The sequence below is a fragment of the Micromys minutus genome (assembly GCF_963924665.1).
Source record: "Micromys minutus genome assembly, chromosome: 12".
In the NCBI taxonomy this organism is placed as follows: Eukaryota; Metazoa; Chordata; class Mammalia; order Rodentia; family Muridae; genus Micromys; species Micromys minutus.
In genome coordinates, this window is record NC_137981.1 from 26,835,089 (window position 1) to 26,859,328 (window position 24,240).

The 24,240-nt window shown below is 43.3% G+C and overlaps 1 protein-coding gene across 1 annotated transcript in view; it reads left to right on the plus strand.

Annotated features, from left to right (window-relative positions):
• The window catches only part of WDFY4 (WDFY family member 4), a gene marked incomplete at its 5' end in the record, with an annotated part of 200,092 nt that overhangs the window by 106,225 nt on the left and 69,627 nt on the right, over positions 1-24,240 (plus strand). Inside the window, 4 exons of the mRNA XM_080926733.1 lie at positions 10,062-10,139; positions 14,520-14,726; positions 15,997-16,048; positions 17,181-17,347. Coding sequence (XP_080782859.1) covers positions 10,062-10,139; positions 14,520-14,726; positions 15,997-16,048; positions 17,181-17,347 — 504 coding nt within the window. The remainder of the gene's footprint in view (positions 1-10,061; positions 10,140-14,519; positions 14,727-15,996; positions 16,049-17,180; positions 17,348-24,240) is intronic.

Consider the following 24,240-nt stretch of genomic DNA (forward strand, 5'->3'; position numbering starts at 1 on the left):
AAATCTTTATTCCTGGCTACACTAGAGTGCTTTTTTTTTTCCAAGTAGTCATTCTCCATGTACTCATGACGATTGAATTTAATAAAAACATCACAGTTCAAAAAAAGACAAATTAGAACCCACTGTTCATCTTAGAAATTAATATGTGAGTGAGTTTAACAAGAGATGAATTGCACTGTGGTGAGCAGGTCCCTCTTCACCCACTCTGGGCCCCAGTTGTTTGTCATTATTGCTGGAAATATGATTATTACTTCGGTATTGCTTGACATTTATTAAGGATCCAGGGGCTGAGCCTCCACAGCAGAGAAAAGTGCAATTATCTGGGCACTCAGTGTAAGAAAAATCTCCTGGCCTAGGACTTCCAGACCCTAGCTGATGCAAAGCCCAGGCTGACACAGATCCCAGGCTGTTCTCCCATTCTGTGTTCTTCACAGTGGGCTTCTGGGATCTTAGAGTAGACATGACATGGGATTTGTCAGCAGACAGAGAAAGGGTTATGTTAATGTTTTCTTTCTTATTGTTTCTATCATTTAACCTCATCCAGATTTTTTGTAAGAATGCAAAGTCCAAGTTATCTACGACAGCGTTATTTGCAAGATGCAAAATATAGGAACTGTTGAGGTACAGTCATCCCCTTCGTCCACGGTTTCCCCTTTGTGTGGTCTCAATTTCCAGGGGTCTGAAAACATTGGGTGGAAAATCCTAGAGTTAGTTTTTAAGTTTGAAGTTCCAGATTGCTACGGTCCATGGTGTATGTGTGATGAAGCCCTTCAGACCCTACTCTGTCATGTCCACTGTAAGTCTGCACTTAATCTGAAGACCCCATGCCTTACACACCTACTCTTCATCAGTTACTGGGTAGCCATCTTGCTTGTGTGATTTCTTTATTAAACTCAGCAGTCTCCGGCAATCAGTGATTGATTACACAGACCACTGAGGCACACAGTGTTTGTGTTCAAATAACTTGTATTTTGCCTGTGAATAGCCCCTCGGCACCAGACAATAGGGCTGCTAACTCACATGGCCAGAGAGGCAGAGAAAGTTAAAGTTGTCTACAAGAAAAGAGAGACAGAGAGAAAGAGAGGCCAAGCTGCCGAGACCTATGATCACAACACACATTCTACCTATGAGCTGGTGAGGAAGGAACGTTTATCTGTAGCCTCTGTCAAGGCCAAGGGTCTGACTCTGAGACAAGGCTATTGACTCAACTCCGGGCTTCACTTTGTCTTCTCCATTTTACAACTTATCCAGGGTCACCAAGGAGCCACACTGCATGGACTTGTCACCGGTGCCCCCTTAGCCTCCTTTGCCCAGAGACAGTCAACAGTCTTTGTCCTTTTGCCAGTTTGAGGAGTATGAGCCAGCTACTTTGTAGAGCATCTGCCAAATTTTATTTGCTTTCTGTTCTCATGTCAGGGCACTTTGGAAGGGGGAAGACAGAGGTGTGGAAAGATCACATTAATGACAATGTGATAGTCACATGACATCACCACAGTGTATCAACCTTCATCTCGCTGTGAGATGGTATCTGCCAGCCTTCTCTACTACCATTCGCTTCTTTCTTTCTTTCCTGGCTCCCTGGGATTCAGCCCACTAAGTCCACCCCACTTGTAGGATGCAGGGGTGAGTGAGCCGAGCCTCCTACAGGAGCAGGATGGCCATCCATTTGATCTTTTACTTATCTCAGTGTGGACTCATCTATATTTATTGCAGAATTAGGGCTATGACCCATTAAGCCCATCAGCTGACATGCCTTGTTCTTCAAGTTGCCCCAACAGATTGCTCATAGCTGGCTTCACATTTGCGTTACCATAACCCTCTTAATCTCCTTTCCTGACCTCGAGTATGTTTTGTTGTTGTTGTTGTTGTGTGGTTTGGGTGGGGCTTTGCTAGGTGCTTTTTCTCAGACAGTGGCTATGGAGTCTAGCGCTGAGCTGTGCTTCCAACACTCACAAATGTCTGATCACGTCATATTCTAAAGCATTTTACTGTCTCTGTTGTGTATGACTCAGAAAAATTCCAGTTTAGTCCCAGTGACAAGCACTCTCAGATCCAACTGATCAAAAATAGCAAGTTCATTTCCCACTTACAATTACTCTTATGCTACATGTACATTGCAAACCGGCCACAGATTCAGAGGGTCTTCACCTTGGCTACTCTGGCTCCCAGAGCAGTGACTATCTAGAATGTTCTCTTTTATGATCAGGTTAAAGTAGACCTTAAGGAGACATCCCCCTGATCTCATGTAACACAGAGTCAGCAAGAACTCTGATATCACAGAAAAGCAGGAGGGAGAATCTAGAACTCATGGTCAAAGAGCACTAATGTCTATGTGTGTGTGTGTGTGTGTGTGTGTGTGTAGTATATACATATATATGTTTTCATTAATATATTCATGTGTAAATGTTTTGATCAACAATTTTGTGATATATATGTATTTTCATTTTCTTTTCTATGCAGATGTAATTGTCACTGTTTTTAGTGCAATTACCTATTGTTTTCTATTCCCATCAAAAAATAAAAATCACAGCAGGGCAGGGGCATGGTCCCATGTTACTAGACTTCTTTCTGATACTAGAGCTTCAGTGAACTGTTGGGTAGAACTAAAGGAAACGCCCATTTTTACTGCAGAGACTTGTGACAGTCCTTTATGTGAACAGTCTACCATGGCAGCATAGTATTCTGTGACAGGGCCCAGGCTTTCCTCTAAGTGTAGATATGTAAATTGCTTCATTGTCAGCTTCTATAAATAGGTTGGCCAAAAATAAAAATAAAGGCCAACTGGGTGTTTGTGCAGACATCAGATAATATTCTTGGGATTAATTATCAGCAATGAAAAGAGCGTCAGAACATGAAAGGGCATCACATTGCTGAGCTGCAAAAGCCAGGACTCAGAACAGTGGCTCTGCACCAGGGGTCTGAGCCTGAGCCCTCCACCATTGGCCTTTCCTTTACGGAGGATGCACAACCGTGATTACAGGACTAATGACCCTTCACACAAGCGAGCAGAATGACTACCATCAGCAGAGAGCGGTGCTTCCCGTTTGGACAGCAGCGTCACCAGCAACTGGCCAGCCCCAGGGATACCCCTGGTGAAGTGGCAACGTCATGCTGTGACCAGTGACTTGAAAATGGTTTCTAGACGGAATGTAATTCATTCCCCATCTCAGAATCAGACTTATGCCCTGAAGCACTTGCTTCCTTCCTAAGGAGACTGGAGGAAGCAGGACCCTGGGGTTCCTTCCCTTAAAGCCCCCGGCAGCCTTTGGAGACCCTTTGTTCTGCCTCAGAGGCTCTCCTGTTCTTTAACAGACTGACAGTTGCTAAGCAAAGGCTATTCAGTTGCACTGACACAAAACTCTGCTGTGATTTTTTTTCCCTAATCTTTGTGCCCCGTCCACTGTTGTCCAGGCCAATGAGCCTCTGCCCTTCAAATGACCCAAATCTCTTTCCTCTTATCCCTACATCCCGTGCACAGCAGCTTTTCAGGTTGAGGTCAGAGGTGCTTAAGGTTTGTTTAGCATCGGGGAGATGCCCTAGGTGAACATGGGGGAGATTTTTGTGCTAACTGAGTGCAGCATTTGGCTTACAATCAATCATCTTCGCTTTGCTCCAGTGTCTGATTCAGCTAGCAGGAGTAACAGCAGCACAGGCTCATGGCGAAGCTAACTATTAGATGTGCAGTGCACATACAGACAGACCCCTTTATCTGCTGCCAAGTGTCCTGTGCCTGTCAGTAGAGAGGGTAGGGCAGCATTCGGGTTCTCCATGCTCATAGATAAGTCACCGCCAAGCTGCTGGTCAGCCCCCCTCCCATTTGCTATCCTACCCAAAACTCTTGCTGAGCCCTCAGGGAGAAAGCAGAGACTTTGTACTTTGCTCTGCTCTGGAGATGGGAACAATCAGGTGTGAACCCCCTCACTCTCCAGGTTACACCAACTTCTAATCCATAATCTACTTATCTGTACCCCTTCCCTCCAGTGTCCAAGCAGGAGGGGCCTCTCTGTGCTGCTCATATCCTGTGCCACCAGGGACCTTCCTCTTGTTTTTTGCTTTTTGGACGTGTTCTTCCTAATTCCACGTCCCGCCTCTGCCTAATACACACTCAGCCACTGGTACATGTTTTGGACCGATTACAAGCCCTCCACTATTCACCAATGTTCCCGTGTGTTATACAAAATAGTGTAGTAGACATTCATGCCTAGCCTATGAACTGTGTAGTTCAGGTCACATTTAGATAACTAATACACCTGCTGTGATGTCAGTGCTGTGTACAGGGCCATCACACTGAACTATTTAAGGAGTGAAGGCAAGAAAAGAAATCTCCAAATATTCTGAATAGGCAAATCATCACAGACCTAACTACATAGCACTGTATATGTAAGAGTGTGGATTTAAAGTTTTTGTTCTTCACTTGGTTGACTCCTAGAGTGCCCGAGAGTCTGTCTTATCCTACCCGTTGGAGCCTGTGACCCTGTCCCCATCTTCATTTCTCTTCTCTTGCAGAGTCAAGCTTCTCAGATGTGTTGTTTGTATTTGCTATGTCCACATCCTCTGTTCAGTCACTACTTGAGCTATGGCTGATGGAGTCGATCTTCCGGATGCCCCGCAGCCGCTAAGTGCGGACTCCTTTGTTTCCCGGCCTCACCTAACTGCTTGTGTTCTCTTCTCTGAGCTTGAATCCTTGGTTTTAATCAAGGTTTTCCTTTGGTTTCTTTTACAAATATCTGAGCCTTTATCTGAACCTGCTAGGGTTCTCCAGGTTTCGGACTCCCCCCCCCCCCCCCCCCCCCCGTCAGTACCCACCTTGTTCTTCTGAGGTATCATGTATGGAGGCTTAACTAATCCCTGACTGCTAATAAATCACAAGCCCATATTGACCTAATTCACTTTCCTGAGCTTTTGTCTGGGAAGCCCCAGCTGTCTTAAAAAACAAAACCAAACAAACAGACAAAAAAAAAAAAAAAAAAAAAAAAAAACAAAACAAAAAAAAAAAACACTGTACAATCTCTCATGTTTTTTAATCTCCTCTATTATTTTCCAAGGTTATCAGATTTAATTTAATTTAATGAGCAAGAAACCAGAAACTTTAAAGTTACCCCTGCCCTCTCATATAGTCACCAACTCCTACAAACATTTTTTACTGGTGGTCCTTGAACTTGATGTTTTTCCATCATGTAGATTTTCCCCTGTGTTGCCATGATAGTAGCTTCAAAGAATACCCTACATCCAGTCTTACTGTCACCAATTCCATCCTAAAACTGTTGCCAGGGTAACCACAAAAAGCATCAAATCAAAAGAGGCTAAAAATGAGAAAAGGGTGGATTAAATCAGACTTTCCTGTAGACCTCTGTGGTGAGACTGAGGAGTAGGCGGTATCCACAAAGCCTGGTCTGGACTTGGGGTCAGGAGGTTTTCCTCTTCTGGGTCACACATCGCCTGAGGTTTTGTGTCTCCAGTTACAAGCCAGGCGTGAGGTTCACCTTACACTACAGAGGCTGGAAACTAACTTTTAGTGATCGTTTGTGTGTTTCACAATAGAGGTGACTCTAGACGTGAGTGCGAGTCTTTTCAGGAGCATGGACAGCCTCAGCCACAGCTGCTACACACGGGGCACTGGTGTGTTTGTTTAACTTTTGATCGATTCTTTGTGAATTTCACATCACGCACCCCAGTCCCACTCATCTCCCTGTCCCTTCGCATCCACCCTCTGCCCTTCCAACGTCCCCACAAAAGAAGATAAAAACTATAAAAATAAACAAAACAAGCATCATAGAAAACATGTCTCAGAAGCTGTAATGTGTCCCACAGTCTACCCTTTTGTCCACATTTCTTTACTTGCCAATGTTCATTGAAATGGCTCATTAGTCTGGTTTGAGGGCTCTGGCTTCTACTACAGCATCAATACAGGATCCTCACTGGGATTCCTCTTGGTTAAGCATAAGACAGCTGTAGACAAATGCCAGAGTTTTCCATGAATGTACCTTTGAAGAGAGTAACTAAATCTTTTTCTTTTTCTCCCAACTGATCGTATTTATAATTCTGGTAATTTATACCCACACTTTCTTTGAGAGTGAGTTTACCATGTACTTCCATTCCATAGCCCCATTTCAGCTTCCTACCAGCTTAGCCGATAGACCAAGGAGATGCTGGCAATGTTACACATGATGTTCTAGAAAGATTCATTGATTTATTCATGTAGTCTGGCTGCCAAAGGCCAGAAACCAAGGTGTCTTAAGTCCCCGCTATCTGCCTCCACACTCACTTCCTGCAGTTCTAGACCAACGCAAAGCCGTTTCTATCTTCTTGCTGAAGTAGGTGTGCCTGGGCCCATTTCTCCCCCTGCAGCCCGAAGGCAGTCAGACGTTGTTCTGCTCTTTCTGACAGGTCCAAAGTTTTTATCGGAAAGCATCTGCTTTTTCTCAAGGGTCCCTGAGAGTACCCCATTCCTAATTTATGTTCCTAAAGCATTGTGTTCAGAAGAACTGGCACTCTTGTTTGTCTTCGGTGAACCAGTTGGTTGCTGGTCAACGCTTGTGCCGCAAGTGTTGCTCAAAAGCATTGTTTCGCTTGTAAATGCCCACAAATGTTATAACAGAAATATTGAAATTTTTGCAAACAAAATTAAAAAAGATAAAAGAAAGATACCAGCCTACACTCATTACTCCAGTTCCAGAACTGAACTTTAAAACTATATCGTTTTCCCAGTTTCCCAAAAAATACCTTTCTATTTTATTGGAACATAATATACAGGGAAAATGTCCAAACAACGAGCATATAAAACAAGCATTTTAACAAAGAGAGCATATGGTTGCCACCCCGATCAAAAGTTAGCAGCACTCAGGGTCCCCTAGCCTCCCTAGCCACCCCATTCCTGCCACGACCACTCAGCCTCAGGGTCCCATAGCCTCCCTAGCCACCCCATTCCTGCCACAACCGCTCAGCCCCAAATTCTGCATCTCTCCTCACACTGAATTTTATCTGTTATTTTCCCACATTTTAAATTTTATATAAGTAAAGAATATATATATATATATTCTTTTGTAGGCTTCTTTCTCTTCAAATTATGTCTGTGAGATTCAATGACATTCTTGTATGCAGCAGCAATTGATTTTCTGTGTGGAAAAGGGAGTTCTCAAGATTTTCAGTCTCAGAAATGCCTCACGTCCTTAAAAATTATTAAAAAGTCAAACCAAAAGGTTTGTTTACATAGGTTATAAATATTGGCATTTATTGTCAAAGAAATTAAACCAGAATTTTAAAAGATAATACATTTATTAATTAGCTTGAAATACTAATTAGAAATCTACTGTTTGTAAATATAAAAGGTAACTTAATAATTACAGTGTTAAAACAAAAATACTGAGAAAATTTGTTATTTTATATTTTAATAAATACCTTTGATTGAATGTCTAACTGTGTGCTTTGGGGGGGAAGGTAACAATTGACTTTTCAGGGAATACAGGCATTTTCCTTTCCTAGTACACCAAGACACAATAAATAGCAATGTTTTTAAAGCTCACCTAAAGTCTTAGTCAGTGAAATAGTTTTACTTTGTAATATTAAGTTGTTTGTCTCTGTGTTGCATAAACAAGAGAGACTTTAATCCGTATTGTATTTTGGAACTATGTTATAGCATGGGTGTCACATACATTAAATACTGCTCTCCTGAGTTGCATTTCACAGTTGTTGAAGCATTTCATTACTCAGTGTGCCAGTAGGTTTTTTGTCAACTCCACATAAACCTAGACATATCTGGGAGGAAACCTCAAAAACAAAAAAACAAACAAACAAAAAAAAAAAAAAAAAAACCACCTCTAGGTGGAAAGAACAATGTAAGAGCCAGAGAGGATGGAAGACAAAAGAAACTCTGAATCAACATGCTCAAAAGACATAGTGCTCATCAGAGACAGGAGACAGGAGGGCACAGGACCTGCAGGGGCTTCAAGTGTACTGTTTTGTGGGATCCAGAGTGTGTGACTGTGTGGGTCTTTCTTTCTTGTGCCCTCTCTTGGGCTTCTTTCCTTCTGTTTGTGCTCTCCAACTCCAATGTATTAGCTTTGTTTTATTTTATTTTATTATTATCCTTTAGAAGTCAGTTTGTTTTAGAATGGGAGAGAAAAAGGAGATGAATCTGGGTGTGAGGGGAGGAGGAACTTGGAGGAGTAGATGGAAGGAAACTGGAAACCTTAATCAGGATAGATTAAGTGAGGAAAAAAAACATTTTCAATAAAAAAAAAGAATGAAAGAAAGGAAAAAAGAAGAAGGAGGGAAGGAAGAAAGGAAGAATGAAAGGAAAGGAAGCAAGGAAGGAAGAAAGGGAAAAAAAAAGGTAGGTCCAGGTTGAAACCTTGGTACTGAAAGGGGTTTTACAAGAGAATATTTACAATGGAACAGTTAAGCAAATGTGTTACAGCCAGAAACATGGAAAACACACTATTCAACACTGCTGACTCTGGAATAAATAAAATCTAGATTTACCCTAGTTTAAAAGATAAGAACCACCTTTATAATATTGGCCTGTAAATGAATCTGTAGAGCATTCTCTTGTTTAATGATGGGGGGGGGGTGCTGAGCTCACTGTGCAAAGTGTTACCCCAGGGCATAAGTTTCTGGGTGCTCAAGCTGTGGTGAAGCAAGCCAGTAAATAGTGCTCTCCCATGGCCTGTGCTTCAGTTCTGGACCCAGGTATCTGCCTTGTGTCCTGCACTGATGTCCCTCCGTGACAGAGTGTGACCTGAGAGTTGTAAGGTGAACAAAATGCTTCCTTCCAGCCTGATTTTGGTCATGGTGTTTTCCCAAAGAAATAAACACCCTAGGACACACAGTATAGAAAGGGCATGCTCAAGTCACCAGCTGCCTAACCAGAAAATCCCCTGGCTGCTGGGAAACTGCAGCACTTGACCTTTGCAGGGGAAGAGCAGGGCTTTCCAGTATCCCGACACTTCACCTTGCGGTTATGGTCACATTTGGTAACAAATGCTACCACTTGTTTTACTGGAGATGGCTTATTTAGTGGGGTCATTTTCAAGAGAATATCTGCCAAAGACTAAATGGTAATAACTGTTGTTTTGTCCATCAGTCATTCTCTCCAATAAAAACAGTGCTATGTGTGTCAGAAGCCACTAGTTTGGCTCACAAGCATGCTGACTACATAATCACTACTCCCTGAAACAGCCATCAGCTGTCTGGGTACCTAGAAATGCTGTAGGTAGACTTCCCATCTTAGCAGGCACATGGACTATTACACCACTGGGTTTGAGAATTAAAACCTATCAGAAACCCCCTTTTTACGTGTTCATTCTACAGATGTCTACAGAATAAGCAGCCCTTTTCAGCTTCTCCATCCCACCCTGCTCCTTCTTTCTCAGCTTCTCCATCCCACCCTGCTCCTTCTTTCTCAGCTTCTCCATCCCACCCTGCTCCTTCTTTCTCAGCTTCTCCATCCCACCCTGCTCCTTAGCACCTGCCACAGGAGTTCACAGATGCAGAAAGGCTGCTGTGATTCTTTTTACTGCCCTTTACTGTGTTTCCCAGAGCTTTACTGTGTCTGGACTTCTTGGTGGACTTAGAGATTAACTCTCCAGCCACCCCCACCCCCTTGCAGCCATAAACCCTACTAAACTTGGCTATCTTCTACCTACTTTCTACTTAGTGGCCCAGCCTCCTGTTCTATTTTTAAATATGCAAACATCTCAAGAAAAGATGCAAAAACATCAATATTAGGCAAGCATTAGTGAGTTTTATTTCTTCTCAGGACTGTGGATCAAGTCTTGGCTCCCTCTCTACTGCGGTAAAGCAGATAACCCAAAGCTAAATTTTGGTGTTTATTTTAAAGAGGAAGGCTGAACCTATCATGGTTGAAAAAGAAAGGGACACACAAGTGTAGCTGTGAACGTGTCTTTGTTGGTAGATCAGCACAGACGAAATCATTAGTCATGAGACTGACTCTTTGCCAGCAGAATCTTGAACATCATTTCTTGTGGCAACCAGTCAGACTGGAGGCGTGTATCCCAGTCTCCCAAATATCACTAAGCTGTGGCTGTCTTTCTCTTCTCCAGGATTTTGTGTCCTGTATAGAGAATTACAGAAGGAAAGGACAGGAGCTGTATGCATCTATATACAAGGACTATGTGCAGGTAAGAAACAAAGCATACCCTTCATACTGCGGAGTATGCTTGGAGTCACCATGAATTAACAGAAAAAAGGGAAGAGAGAAAGAGGAGAAAAAAATCAAAGGGTCTTTGTTTTACATTTTAGAGAACAAAATTCAACAACCTGCTCATCATTGAAGGGCTCACCCTTCTTGGCTCAAGCAGTGGGCACAGCACCCACAGCTAAGCAACACAGGGGCTGGCCCCTGTTACTGTTCACACCTGAGCTCACTCACCAGGTAGCAGGCGAATGCTGAGATCCCAGGGTGCCTCAAAGCCTGCTGGGAGCTAGAGGCATCATCACAAAACACCGAAGTGGGTCTTATATTTGGATGGCTTCACTATAAGGGAAAGTTTCATATTATTAGATAACACTCAAGCTCAGTAGCGAGTTGTTGCCTGGTGTGTGGTTTTGGCAAGGAAAGAAGAACTTTTAACAAAAGGAAGAATCTAATTTGGACTACCCTGATGTTTTGTCTGTAAGAGAACGTTTAAGCTGAGATCTATAGAGGAATATGTGGGGTGAAATGTTTTTAGAAAAGTGTTTTGTCTAGGGAGAAATGCATGTGAAGGTCCTGAGGGAGGAAGGCACTGGATACCATTGATTAGCTAGAAGAAGTGGCGGAAAGCCTGGACCAGGAGACACTGAGTGAAGATGAAGCTGGGGGCAAAGCACAGGATGTTCCTGTCACATTGGAATTTTGACTCTAAATGCAGAGGGCTGTCACCAGTAAGGGCGAGTTTAGATATGTGAAGGACATGTGCAGGTGTGGCCTCTGCACAGTCAAAGCAGATCACACTCAGGTCACACAGTTCTGTCTGAGCCCTAGGCTTTCCTCTTTCTAGATATTTCCTAAGTATGAAGATCGAATGAGCAAAGATTAGGTCCTTGGCTTGTGACTGGGAGAAAATGGATAGTCCACATATGATTATATAATGGCTAAGAATTCTGGTATTAATTGGTTTTTAAAAATAGAACATTTTAAGTGAGCATGGCATGCAATATCCACGCCTATCAATCTTTTATTTACAGAGGAATGTGTCTATGCCAAAGCCTATGCCCTGTGCTGAAAATACAGCACTTATAATGCTTCTACTCTGCCTTGAAGGCATTTCAAATGCAGTAGGGAGACCAAGGGTGAAGAAAAATCTACAGGACAGGGTGGCAAGGCTGGAACAGGGATGTTCTGCTGTGAAAGCTCAGTAGGGGAAGGAAATCGTTAGCACACAGGTGTGCACAGGTGTGGAAGGGGGAGGTCCAGAGGTTGAGATACAGAGCCCAGAAGATCTTCTGGCCTATGTCACAGACTTGGCAGCCCAGGCCTGCCCTGTGATTAGAATTTTCTGTGCTTTGTAGCCTACACCCAGCTACACACTTTACAATTGAGTCAGACATCAAACCCTGCAGGTGTGAGAGACAGGTTTGAGGTGGGCCCTCAGAATATGTCACGGGGATCAGCCAGAATATCAAGTATTAAGGTTTGGACCATGACTTTGGCATGAGCGTTTTACCTTACATACTACAGACTGCTTTACATAGCTGGGGGGTGGCTTCTGACGTTTTGGGTACTGTCTGTGACTGTGAGACAGACCCTCGGATATCAGTTCATCCTCGGGACGGCCTCGCTCGTTTTGTCTGATGTGAACAATGCTGCTAACATGTTGTTCAGTTATCACTGAAAGGGAGAATAGGTGAGGTTGCGTTGCATTCTTTATTTTAGAGAGACCCTCTTCACACCCAGGTCATTTTGAGGCAGAGGGAAGATGTAAACATTTTTTTTTAAATCAGGATCTCGAGATATATAGATATATATTGAGAACCTGGGCCATTAAGTTCTGTCTAGAGAGAGAGCAGCTATCTGGGTATTCTGAGTTTCGCTGACTCTGCAAAGTCAAAAGTTCTGTGGGTAAGACCAGGTCTCAATAGCAATGCCAGCCCAGAAGGGAGGCACCAGTCTCCTGAAATGCCAGCCTGGCTCAGTTTCATAAGCGGGACTTGACTCATGTTCAGAAAGTACTTGAAAAATGTGTGTGAATTACTGTTGGTTAGGTTTCTTTTTATTATTATTCAAAAAGTCAGCATTTTTGAAAATATTTTATGTTTCCAAGTCTTTAAATATTTAAACTGTTTCAATATTTAGAGGAATGCAAATGTAATCACTGTCTGCTAGAGATAATGGGGTCTGTAGTATTCACCCCACTTTTCTGAGGGCCAGCACACTTTCTCAGCACACACATCCACAAAGGTCAGGCTCAACTTCTAGTGTGTTTGCAGACAGAGTCTTGCTATGAAGCCTTTTGCCTGGCCTGAAATGCCCTATGTAGACCACACAGGCCACCGTAGGCCCACAAAGATCCACCTGCATTTACCTCCCAAGGGTTGGGATTAAAGGTGTGAGCCCTGACTCCTGGGATAAACTCAAATTGTGGCAGAAGTCAGTATTCTGAAATCTGATGTTTATGAAGGGTCAGCTTCTGATAAGTTATTGCTTCTCAGTCTGTGGTTGTATCCTCTTTGGGATCATATCTCCTGAATATCAAATATTAATATTACAACTCACAACAGGAGCAACATTATAGTTGTGAAATAGCAAAGAAATAGTTGTATGGTTGGGCGTCACCACAACATGAGGAAATATATTAAAGGGTCACATGTCAGGAACATTGAAAATCACTGTGCTCCCAAGGAGACCCTCTCCCAAGGAGGTGTAGTCGGGGCCACACTGCAGAGCTCCCAATAACAGTTCTCCTCCAGCCTTCACTTTCCCAATCACTTAGAGGTCCCCAGAGATGGGGGGAGCGCAGAGCATTTCTGACCATACCACCCAGTGCCCTGGAGGTCAACCCCGCACTGTCATCTCTGATAGAGACTCCCTTGCCACATCTCTGTTAGCTGTAAAAGTTCAGCTACCACTCCTCCCTCCTCTTTGATGTGTTCATTCAACCCTCTACTTAATCCAAGCCCTTTTTGTTGTCTTCTCTGCAGAAACGGCTCTCATTCTTTTTGTCTTGTGCCCAGACCATTCTATTCCCATGCTGGACCCTTGCTATGATGGACAGGTGTACCTGAACCTTCCTGAGCCTCCTAAAACTCTTTGCAAGGTGCTGGTCACCCCCCAAATACCCTTGCTCTTTTTATGTGAGAGCCATACTCTCCTCGGGGCTCACCGAGGACTGAAGGACTGTTTCCTTTCTCTCTGTTTTCAGTCTCTGACTCATTAATTCTTTGCATAGCTCTTTCAGGAGCTGGGCCAGAGCATCAACTCTAACTGACTTTTTCAACTGATAAAATGATGAGGATCTATGGAGAAAGGCAGGCTTCAAACAGAGCTCTACCCAAGTGGACAGCATTCATTCCCCCCCTCGCCCCTGCTTACTGACTCTACCTTCCTTCCCCTCTCCCTCCCCACCTCTTCCCCTCCTTTCACTCTTTATCTCCCCTCTCTCTTTCTCTCCCTCTTTCCCTTTGTCTGTCTGCCTAGCTTTCTCTCACTCTTTACCTTCCTCTCATGCATTTGCACAAACACACACGTGTGAGATTATCAATGAGTTTGAGGGCACATAGATAAAAGGGTGAGTCTGGGGTTAGCTCCCTCTGCTCACAGAACCTCATTCTGAAACAAGATCACTTTCTAGTTTGTCCAAAGCCTCTCTCAGTGTCAACAACATGTCTGCAGGGCCATCCTTGCTCAGGGGAAAGTGCCCTGTGGAGGTAGAGAGCCAAACACACTTCCTATGCCTGGGTTTCAGAGAGCATTATGCCCAAAATGTGGCCTAACACACCTGTACCTTTTTTGTCTGTTTATGTATTTTTAAACATCTGTTGCTTTTATTACTATCTATACTTGTCCATTTTCTGAGAAATGTACATTTAGGAAAAATGATGTCAAATATTTGAAAAACTACAACAGTTCATTTGAAGTTAACCCTGCTGTTCAAACACTAAACTAAATTGTTTCTTTGATAGGCATAATGTGAAACCTTAGCGTGACCTACAAAAACAGTGTGGGGTGTCAATGGAGTTTTTTAAAAGCTCAAGCTTCATGGTAGCAGAAAATAGGGAAGTGAAAAACACATGTGGAAACCTTATGTCCTTGGGCCTCACTACTGCCTGCCCAGTCCCACGAAGTCTGTGACGAGGAGGCCAAAGGCTGCACAGTTTTCTCCTTTCCCACCCAAACCTAAATGATCTGGAACCAGAAAAATAGCTTTCTCCTCCTTCCTGGTCCTGGCTCTAGAGAGGATGCTATACAATCCTGAAAGCTACATAGAGGGCCATATTTCTCCAATAACCACCATAGGAACTTTGGGGCAGGCTTGCAAGGGGAAGGTGTCTAAGCGTCGTATTGCATTTCTGCTTTGCAGAGGAGGAAAAGTGGTAGCATCAAGGCAGCTGCAGCCTGGGCCAGGATGCAGGAACAGCTCTTTGGGGAGCTGGGATTGTGGGGACAAGCAACAGAATCCCCATGCTGCTCCCACTGGGAACTGGATAGGAGGGAAGGACCAGCTCGCATGAGGAAACGCATCAGGCGATTGTTTCCATGGGAGGCCCTGAAGCCAGGAGGGTGCACGGTGAGTATTGGCTATAGTGTGAAGTATGCAGGGAAGTGGCTATGTGTTCTCCACTTCCCTCCCCTCACCACTGAAGACAGACTGCACCTAGATGAGTCAGGAGAAACCTCAAGCTGGGTCCTTGAAGTAATTTAGCAGGAAAAAAAAAAGGGAGGCAGTAACCCTGCCCCCCAAAGCCTGGATGAATGGGTACATGAATAGGTGGGGGAATGTGTGAATGGGTTATACTTATCAGAAGGCTGCTCAAGAAATTCAGGAGCATCCTGCCTGGCATTAGCCACTCTCTGCTCACATGAGTCTCTTGTCATTGAGCACTTGGTATCTGTTCTCATTACTTATTGCCCAAACCAATCCTGTAATAAGTTTACGATGAATAAAACCTAAGCTCAGCAATTCTGCAAGCTCAGACCAGTGACTTGCTTAGTCTGTACAGCCCTCGGCTGTATTGGCCTCTAAGTGGAGGGATCTGGCCAGCCCTGTGAGTTGGTTGCCCTGAACCTCATACAACTAGATCGTCAGAAACATATTTTCTTCATTTTAAGGGGCAGAAGTCATTTGAATCTATTTTATAGTGGATAAAAAAAATACTGGCAATAGTTTTTCATATCCTCATCGAAAATTCATAATTTAATTTACAACAGCCCCCAGGAACATTGGGGTGCTATGTATTTTTACATCATCCACTCCAAGATGTGGTGTTAGTTCTGTTTTTCAGTCTGTTACCCCAGCATCTTAATTCATATTAAGCCCCCCTCTGAAAACTTAATGAGAAAGTTTTATTTAATTTATTCAGCAGTAGACACTTGTATTTTAACTGTCATCAATGACTGGGAGCCTGTAGTATTTTTTCCTCAAATCATTCTTTAGGATTTGGGGGCAGGAGAAAATTATCTTGTTTGCTATGTGGGCAACCATGTTAAAGCTTGGCTCCGAAACTTGGTTACTGGTCCCTATGGCTTGCTGGCTAGCCCAGATCCTCTTTAGGCTGACCACATGTAGATATCCAGTGTGCTGTCTAGTCCCACCCTGCACCTCCTTTGGTAATTACTGTAAATCCCACTTAAAGAAAGACTGCAGTCTCAGCTTTTACTCAGAAACAATAAACACTTGCCTTTTTACACGATCCTGTAGGGTTTAGCTTATTCTTGCTCTTGGGTCTGAGTCTGGAGTAACTTGAGGGGATTACACATTTATCTGTGAATTTGTGGAAAGGAATTGGGCACAAACAATGTCTGGGGTTTATTTTCTCTTCTCTCTCATCCTATTTCAGGAGAGCCAAGACCGAAAGGGTGGTGTTTCTCAGACAAATGCTGGAAACCAAGGTATCCAGTTTATAAACTTTCCTTTTTCTTTTCCGTAATTAAACACATTGCTAATTTCATTTACTACCTCACTAAAGATATTGCTGTGTGTGTGTGTGTGTGTGTGTGTGTGTGTGTGTGTGTGTAGAAAAAGGATGATGAGAACAGTACTGTGCTTCAGAATGAAGGAGGTTTACTTCAGACCCAGACCTCTGTGAGTGTTAGTTTTAGTAAGCTTAGAACAACAAGTATGGGTGGCTCATCTATCTGATATATTGGGTAGATATTTACAATGCCTTAAATCAATTCAAATAGATGTTTAATATGTGATCAAAACATGTAAATGGATAATAATATGTCTTAGAATAAAAATGGATGGTATAGATATTTAATACGTTCACATTGAACTCTTCTATTACAAAACACAAACTACGTGACTGTCATCTTGTACATCAGGCTTAAAGACAATATGTTGAGTCACTTTTGACTTATTAGAAATCTAGGCCACACACACACATGAGAGAGAGGAGGGGGAGAAAGAGAGAGAGAGAGAGAGAGAGAGAGAGAGAGAGAGAGAGAGAGAGAGAGAGAGAGAGAGAGAGAGTTTCAATTTTGTGTTTTCACTTATGACTGTCTTTTGAGCAGCAAAGTTGTATCTTTTGAACTCACACCTTCAGCCTGTGAGTTCCATGGATCTTAGGGGTGGCCAGTGACCACTCCTCAGTGATAGGTGACAGCATCTCTGCACTATCAAGCCTGGATCCCTGTTGCCTGAGTAGAAAGGTTTGTTGATGGAGTTGCTGCCCCTTGGAGAAGAGAGAACAAATAGGTTCAGGAGGAGCACATTCTAGATGTATCTAAGGAGAAATACTCCATTGATCCGTGAGAATGAACTCTAAAATGTTGACTTGCATCTATTTGATAGCTGTAGAGGAGCCAGGGCTGGGCACCTGAGTTGAATCAGCTTGCAGGCACTGGAGCTATAACTCAGGTCAGGCGGCTACATTATTTCTCAGAACAGTGGAAGGGTACACCGACCACCTCTATACCGGAGCCTCACAGTCCCTCTCAGTGACAAAGGCTCACATTGTATGTTTCCCACTGTGTCATGTGGCTCACACCAAGACAACGTGTTCAGTTTTCATGACTGCAGATGAGCTGACAACAGAAGAAGCCGAGAGCAGGCCAGATGAGGTGGGAGTGGATTGCACACAGCTGACCTTCTTTCCTGCTTTGCATGAAAGTCTGAACTCAGAAGACTTCTTGGAATTATGCCGGGAAAGACAAATCATTTTACAAGAGCTTCTTGATGGAGAAAAGGTAACAAACACATTGGTAGAGCCTCAGTAATCCATTAAGACTGTCTGACGGCACAGAAAGGGGATGACATCACTCATATAGGGAATCTTCAATAATGTACACACCTGCTCACTGCATTTAAAATGAGCAGAGGGGGCAGGCTCCTAATTTCTATGATCTCCTATATGCCCTATGTGAAAACATCTATAAGATGAGACTTAAGCTAGTGAACTATTGTATAAAATGTCTTCTAAATGCTTCACCTGACCTTGTAGAAGTTCCTGGGCCTCAGATCAAAATCTGGCCACCCTTAAAGGTACACCCACACCTGGTTAGGTACTATGTTTTTACACGCCTACAGTACGTTCCCTGGTCATCACTCAGGCCTAGGAGTATGTGGGTTGAGTTGTATTTAATGTCATGAATCAAAGGATTGTATAGAGAAGAAGTATGTGCAATCCTGGGAGACATGCCAGAGTTGGTGGACACAAAATTTTGGCTCCTAGTATGTGATGTTTGGGCAACTCAAGCTATCGGACATGTCCTGGCCTGGACACGGGGATGCGTATTAGCTTCAGATTGCAACAATAATATAATTAAGAAAGGTTACTTAGAAAGACAAAAAATGTTTAGGCACAGAGTTCTAAAGTTTAGGTCCAACATAAAGTGAAATAAAATAAATCAATAATTGCAATAAAAATAAATAAGTATGAAAGATGCCCAAACCTGCAATGCTTCATTTTAGTTTTCCATTGCTAACATCCAGACATGAACTTAGTGACTTGAAACAATACACATTAACTCCCTGGGGAATTCACACTTTGGGGCTGGCTCTGCTGGTTCAGGTAGAACCTCAGGTATAGGGATGCTGCCGGTGGCTAGGGATCCTTCTGGAGACTCTGGGAATCCATTCTCTTCCGGGTTTATTCAGATGCCAGCAGACTTTGGTCCATGCCTATGAGTGTGTGAGGGTTGATGGCTGTCAGCTGAGTCACACTCAGCTTCTTGAGAAAGGCATGCATCCCTAGCCCGTGGTCCCCTCTTTTCATCTTTCTAACCAGCAAGCAGAGGTGTGTCAAACCTTTCTTACTAGTGAGTCTCTGCTTCTGCCTCACCCAGCTTTTTTCTTCTCTTCTGTTGCTAATCTCTGCTGGAGCCAGAGCTCATCTTTGCCTAACTAGATGATCCAGGAAGCTCTCCAGAAGTCAGGCCACCTCAGAGCAGCCATCTAGCCTACAAAGGTGGGATTCAGAGGATAGCTTTGAGTTACAACCTGCTACTCTGGGTAAGCCCCTGTGCACACTTCTCACCCAAATGCACATCTTTCAGCTTCTGGGAAAATTCTATAGACACCCAAGTGTTATTTTTCCAAGACCAACTGGGTGGTACTGGGGGGTCAGCCTATCCTGAGCACAACTCTGGGTAAGCTCTGAGATTTATAGGCCTGGCCCAGAGGAATCACAGTTCCAACCTCTTGCAGCCAACAGAAATCCTTGACACATTGTCTGTGTCTGAGAGTCTTGTCTTTGCCATTGTATGGCTTTCTCAGGCGCATGCGTGCACCATCCAGTGACAGCCTTCTTAGGGTCTCATTTCAGGAGACTAGGATCTGGACTGTGTATAAGTGACTGTCTTTCCCAAATAGAGGCAAGGCAAACAGCAGGGACCTCATCCTCCCGGAGCTTTTACTTAAGCTTTAGTTTTTCTAGGCTTCCCTGTCACACAGCAGGGCGCTGTCACAGTACACAGCAGGGGTCCTTAGAATGGGCTTGAATCCCAGCAAAGGTAGAAAGATGTGAGGAAGCTGGAATTGGCAGCTCCCACTTAGTGCTTGTGATCCTGGACCTGCAAGGAGAGGCTGGGTTGGGGAGCAGGAAATCCAGTATCAGCAACCTGGAACTGGAAGCAGACACCTGAGTCTCACCCAGGCTGATTACTGGTGCTTTGCACACATTACTTGGATTTATTTCATAGGTTGTGCTTGATACCTCTTGCATAGATCACATGCCTGGTCTCCAGGACATAGTTCCTGGTCTATTGTGGCCTTAGCTCTGATCTATAATGGCCTCATCCCTGGTCTTACCCCTAGTCTATCATTGAAACTGGACTTTTGACTATTTTATTGGGTTATTTTATCTACCTCCCTCCCAAACCTTATTCCACATTTCTAGCCCCCCCAGGTAGGAGAATAAGAAGGTTAGAGAGGAAGGAAGGTGTTGATCTTTTAAGACTATTTCCTGGTGATTAGGGGCGTTGAGTTCTTTGGGGCAAGTCTGGTCTTCCAACCAGCAACCAGCAATCTAGCAAGCAGCAAGCAGCAAGCAGCATTAGAAAGAGCAGCAGCTTCTACCTCTCTCTGGGATCTGCCATTTATATATACCCTGTAAAGAGTTCCCAGAATTCCAAACGTGAACTATCTTCAGCTGTCAAAACCATGTACCTGCCAGAGCACAAAACGGCATAGTCAGATACTGGGGGAGTCACCCCATATCCCACACATGGGATTAAAGCAAAAACATATTCCCCTAACATAACTGGGTTTTATTATGTAATGGGAAATGAACATCCTCACTACATGTGATGGCCTTGTGTTCAGCATATTCTGACTTTATCTCTAGTCTGCCATGATCACCAGTGTATGATTACCTTATTTCTGCTCTTTCCCAGTCTTATCCCTCGTCCTCTGTGAGGTTGCTTGGTCTATCATTTCTTTTGTCAGACATGGAACTAGAGTTTGAGGTGGGATATGCAGGTAAGAGGACTTCGAAATATAAATACACTCAAGCAAATATAAAGTTTACCCATGTCTTCACGAGATACCATACCTCCCACATTTTCCAAATTTTCTAGAACAGGACATGATAATGTAGCTATGTTTGCGTCTTAGAGTCTCATTCTCCCTTTCCTCTGTTTCCTCTGTACCCTTTATTCCTGTCCCTGGAGGTCCCAGGGCATGACTTCCTTCTAGTGAACCTGCTGGTCTGTCTCTGCTGAGATCTTTGGAGTTGCAGGATCTATCTAGGATCCAGGGAAGTCACAGCCCTGGGACTCCAGGGCGACTTGAGCAGGATTCATTTTCTTGTGTGATCTGCTGAGCCCTCCCTGCCTCCAGCAATACCTGGGAAGGTAATTATTCTGTTACCCAGCGATGCCTTTGCACCATTGATTAATGATTCCCAGAACTACAGCATCTTTCCCTGCAAACAGCTCTACTTGCCGTTTGTGTGGTGGATTTAATGCATGTTAATTGTGGACCTGTCAGTCACTACACTCTGAGGATAGTATCTGATACCCTTTCACGAAGCTCCTGGATTCATCTAGACTTGGACCTCCATTCCAGTGTTAGATTCTTTCTGCTGTTTGTTATTCTATTTGGTTACATATGAATTAAACATCTGAATTTTTTTTCAATATAAACTAAATGTCAAATGTATGTTGACAATGGTAACCAGAACAAAGGGAGATGTTTTTTCCTCAGAACGGAATCTCTCACAAGCTCTTCCCGGGTATTTTTCACAAAAGCTGCTTGTAGGAGGTTAACAGGTTTGATGGTGTTTCCAAACTGCCTGTTTCAGTGACTCTCTAGGACTTGATAAGGAGCACTGCTGCTGACCTCATCCCTGATTAATGCCTTCTGAGGTCCTCGGCTAGGTGCTTTTACACAAGGTGATCCTTGCATTGTCCTATAGCTTGCCTTCTTTCTGTACATGCATAAGCTTATATATATATATATATATATATATATATATATATATATATATATATATATATATATACACACACACACATACATTAGCATAGCTGGCCTTTTTCCTAATTATAAAAGACTGCTTCTTTCACACACCTATTTAAATATGTATGTATGTATGTATGTATGTATGTATGTATGTATGTATCTTAATCCTTAATCCAGCCTTGGGGTCACCTCTTTGTGACTTAGTCTCTTCCAAGCAGCCTATGCGAGACACCTTTCACTGCATTTTCGAAAGCTTGTCCCTTCCCGCCTTAGCTTTACAGCAGCCTCAGTTAGACCATAAACCTCTTGGAGGCACTTGCTAATGCTGCTGTGTAAGAGTTTATGAAAGAAGGAACAAATAGGTGTATTCCAAGCACTATGCTTAAATCAGATGAAACAGCTTTGCTCCCTGCCCAGATGGTGTCCTTGGCTCACCTTCTTAACGAGTGTTCTTCATATCATCTACGCCAACGTCTTCTAGGTGTGGTCTCAAATGTTCCTTCTAAACCCCAATTCTGCCCCCACTGAAATAAAACTTTTAGGAATGCGTCCTGGGACTATGAGGTTTGTGCAGCAGCCTCGATAACTCTTACATGTTCCACCATTTCCAGAGAATGCCTATGGGTTAGCCTTTTGTCACTATGACAAAACACTTGAGGAAAAGAACTTTTAAAACGAAAGTTTTGTTTTAGTGTTTTAGCTTTGCTGCTTCAGTTAGGGGAGAATGTCATGGTGGCTGAAACATGTGGCAAGGATTGGTTGCTCACTGCTGACTAGGAAGCAGCAAGAGAAAGTGGGCGTCCAGTGAAAGAAAAGGCCTGGAGTGACTTACTTTCTCCGGCTAGGGTCCACATCTTAGTAAGGCACAAAACAGCAAGTTTATCTGTGGATTAATGCATTGGTTAATCAGGCTAGATCCCTCATGATCCAGCCCTGTCAATTATTCCATCGACCAGCTGGCAAGCGAGCCTTTAACACAGGAGCATTGGTAGCCTTTCAGATCTCAGCAGACTCTCAAGTCCAGGTTTTTAACACGCAGAGATCCAGGCTAGACGCAATGTCAATGGAGTGCTAATGAGCATATCCTTAGCACTGGCTACGGGGTGAACACTCTGCTTTGAACTGTTTTTGGGATGTGTGGTATGGTTCACATTACACTGGAGCAGGCAAGCAGTGTGTCAGAGTCACTGTCTTTCCTCTTGGTCCCCAGAGCCTGTAGAGGGAGGAGGGAGGCTTGACTTCATTGCTCACTGCAGAAGTGGCTCAGCCAGGCAGCAGGGGGCAGCCCTGCTCCTTGTCCCGTGTTTAAGGGAATTCTTAAAGAGACCCAGCTCTGCACTCAGAGAAGTGGAACCTCCACATTGCTTTAAGATTCTTTTCTCCCATTACTAGTGTGACTGAAGCACAAGGTAATTGTGGTCCAATTCGAAAAAGTAGAGACTTTTCATGGGAATGGATCCAGTTATGATTTGTGTAGCCTGTCCCTTTTCAATAGTTTTAATTTTAGTATATCTCAGCATTCTTTTTTGAAAATTAAGTATATAATCAAACCCTATAACCTCAGAGGCTATCAATGGATTCAACAACCTGTAAAGCAATATATACATGTATGTATATATATATATATATATATATATATATATATATATATATATATATACGTGTGTGTGTGTGTGTGTGTATCTACGTATGTATATTTAAAGCATCCAGTTTTTACTGAGTTCTTGCCAGCTCCAACCCTTCCACTGTTCTCTAGACAATACAGTACAACAGTGTAGACAGTACTGGCATGATATTAAGCATTATAAATCATCTAAAGATGATTTAAAGCATTATGCGAGATAGAAGGGACTCCAATATTTGTGAAATTTGGTAGCAGTGGACAGGGGTTCTGGAAGCATCCCCAAGGATACCAAGGAATGGTTGTACCTGAGTTGTTTGCTAGTCCTAATAGCATGTACTGAAGGCACAAGAAGGAATTACAGTGCTCATCTGCTTACAAATGGACAAGAGAGAGGTGGACCTCTCCAATGATGGCTGCTTCCACTGACCCCTCTGGGCCTCAGCTTTTCCACCTACCAACTTCAGTGCTGCATAAGATTATAGACTGATAATTCCACCGACAGCTTCCAGAGATGTGTGGTTGACCTTGCCCTTCCTAGACACACCACCGAGACCTTGCTTTAGGGCTGTGTCCTCTTAGGAGCTGACACCCAAAGACTCTGGTTGTTGTTGTCCCTCATGTTTTGTCTCCAGCCCCTGTGGCTTTCCAGACAACCTGTTGGTCACTGTCCACAGATGGAGGTATATTTATGTTCTTAGATATCTACCCACTGGGAATGATCATACATCATCTAGCAAGCAGGTCTTTAAAAAGTTCTCCTGGAGAAGCAAAAGTTCCCCCTGTCTGAAGTGATCGATGGCATCAAGGCATGAAGGATATCTTAGTCATGAGTAAACACGGATGGAGCCCTCTCAGGGCTAATTTAAATGGAAGAGCAGGTAATAGTTCACTTGGGCTCATTTTCTAGTTTTTAAAATGCCATTTCTTTTCTAGCAGAATCAATTTTTAAGCTATTAACCCAGCTCTCTTTAGACATTTTTTTTTGTGGTTTGGTTTATTCTGGTTGTTACTTAAGCCTCCCCAAAGGGAAGCATCAGATCAGATTGTACCATGTGCTCCAACACCCCACTGCAAGAACTGTGGAGGTTTTAACAGGATGGTACTTAGGGGAGGGGAGATGTTCTAGGGGTACCTATGCCAGTGTTGGTGCTGTGACTTTATGTTGCTTATGAACTTGGGGATGGAACCTCCAAATTCCACCTGTAAAAGATATAAGAAAAAAAAGTTTAAGCTGCCTGAGATAACTCTCTGTTATCAGTCTCTATTGTGATGATAACTAAATGACTTGACGCTTATTAGTTTATGAACAAAAGAGATTTCCTTAGGTTTATGAGTCTAAATGGCTGAGGGCCCCTATGTGGTGATTATCTTCTAGATGGCAGTCTCAGGGTGACACAGGGCACTGTGTGACAAGATTCAGGGAGTTTGTGTCAATGGGTGTCTTTCTTCTGATATTCTTTTAGGGAAAGCACTCAGTCTTAGAGACTTCACCCTGATAAAGTTCTTTATATAATAGTACACTATATATCTATATCTATCTATATCTATATCTCT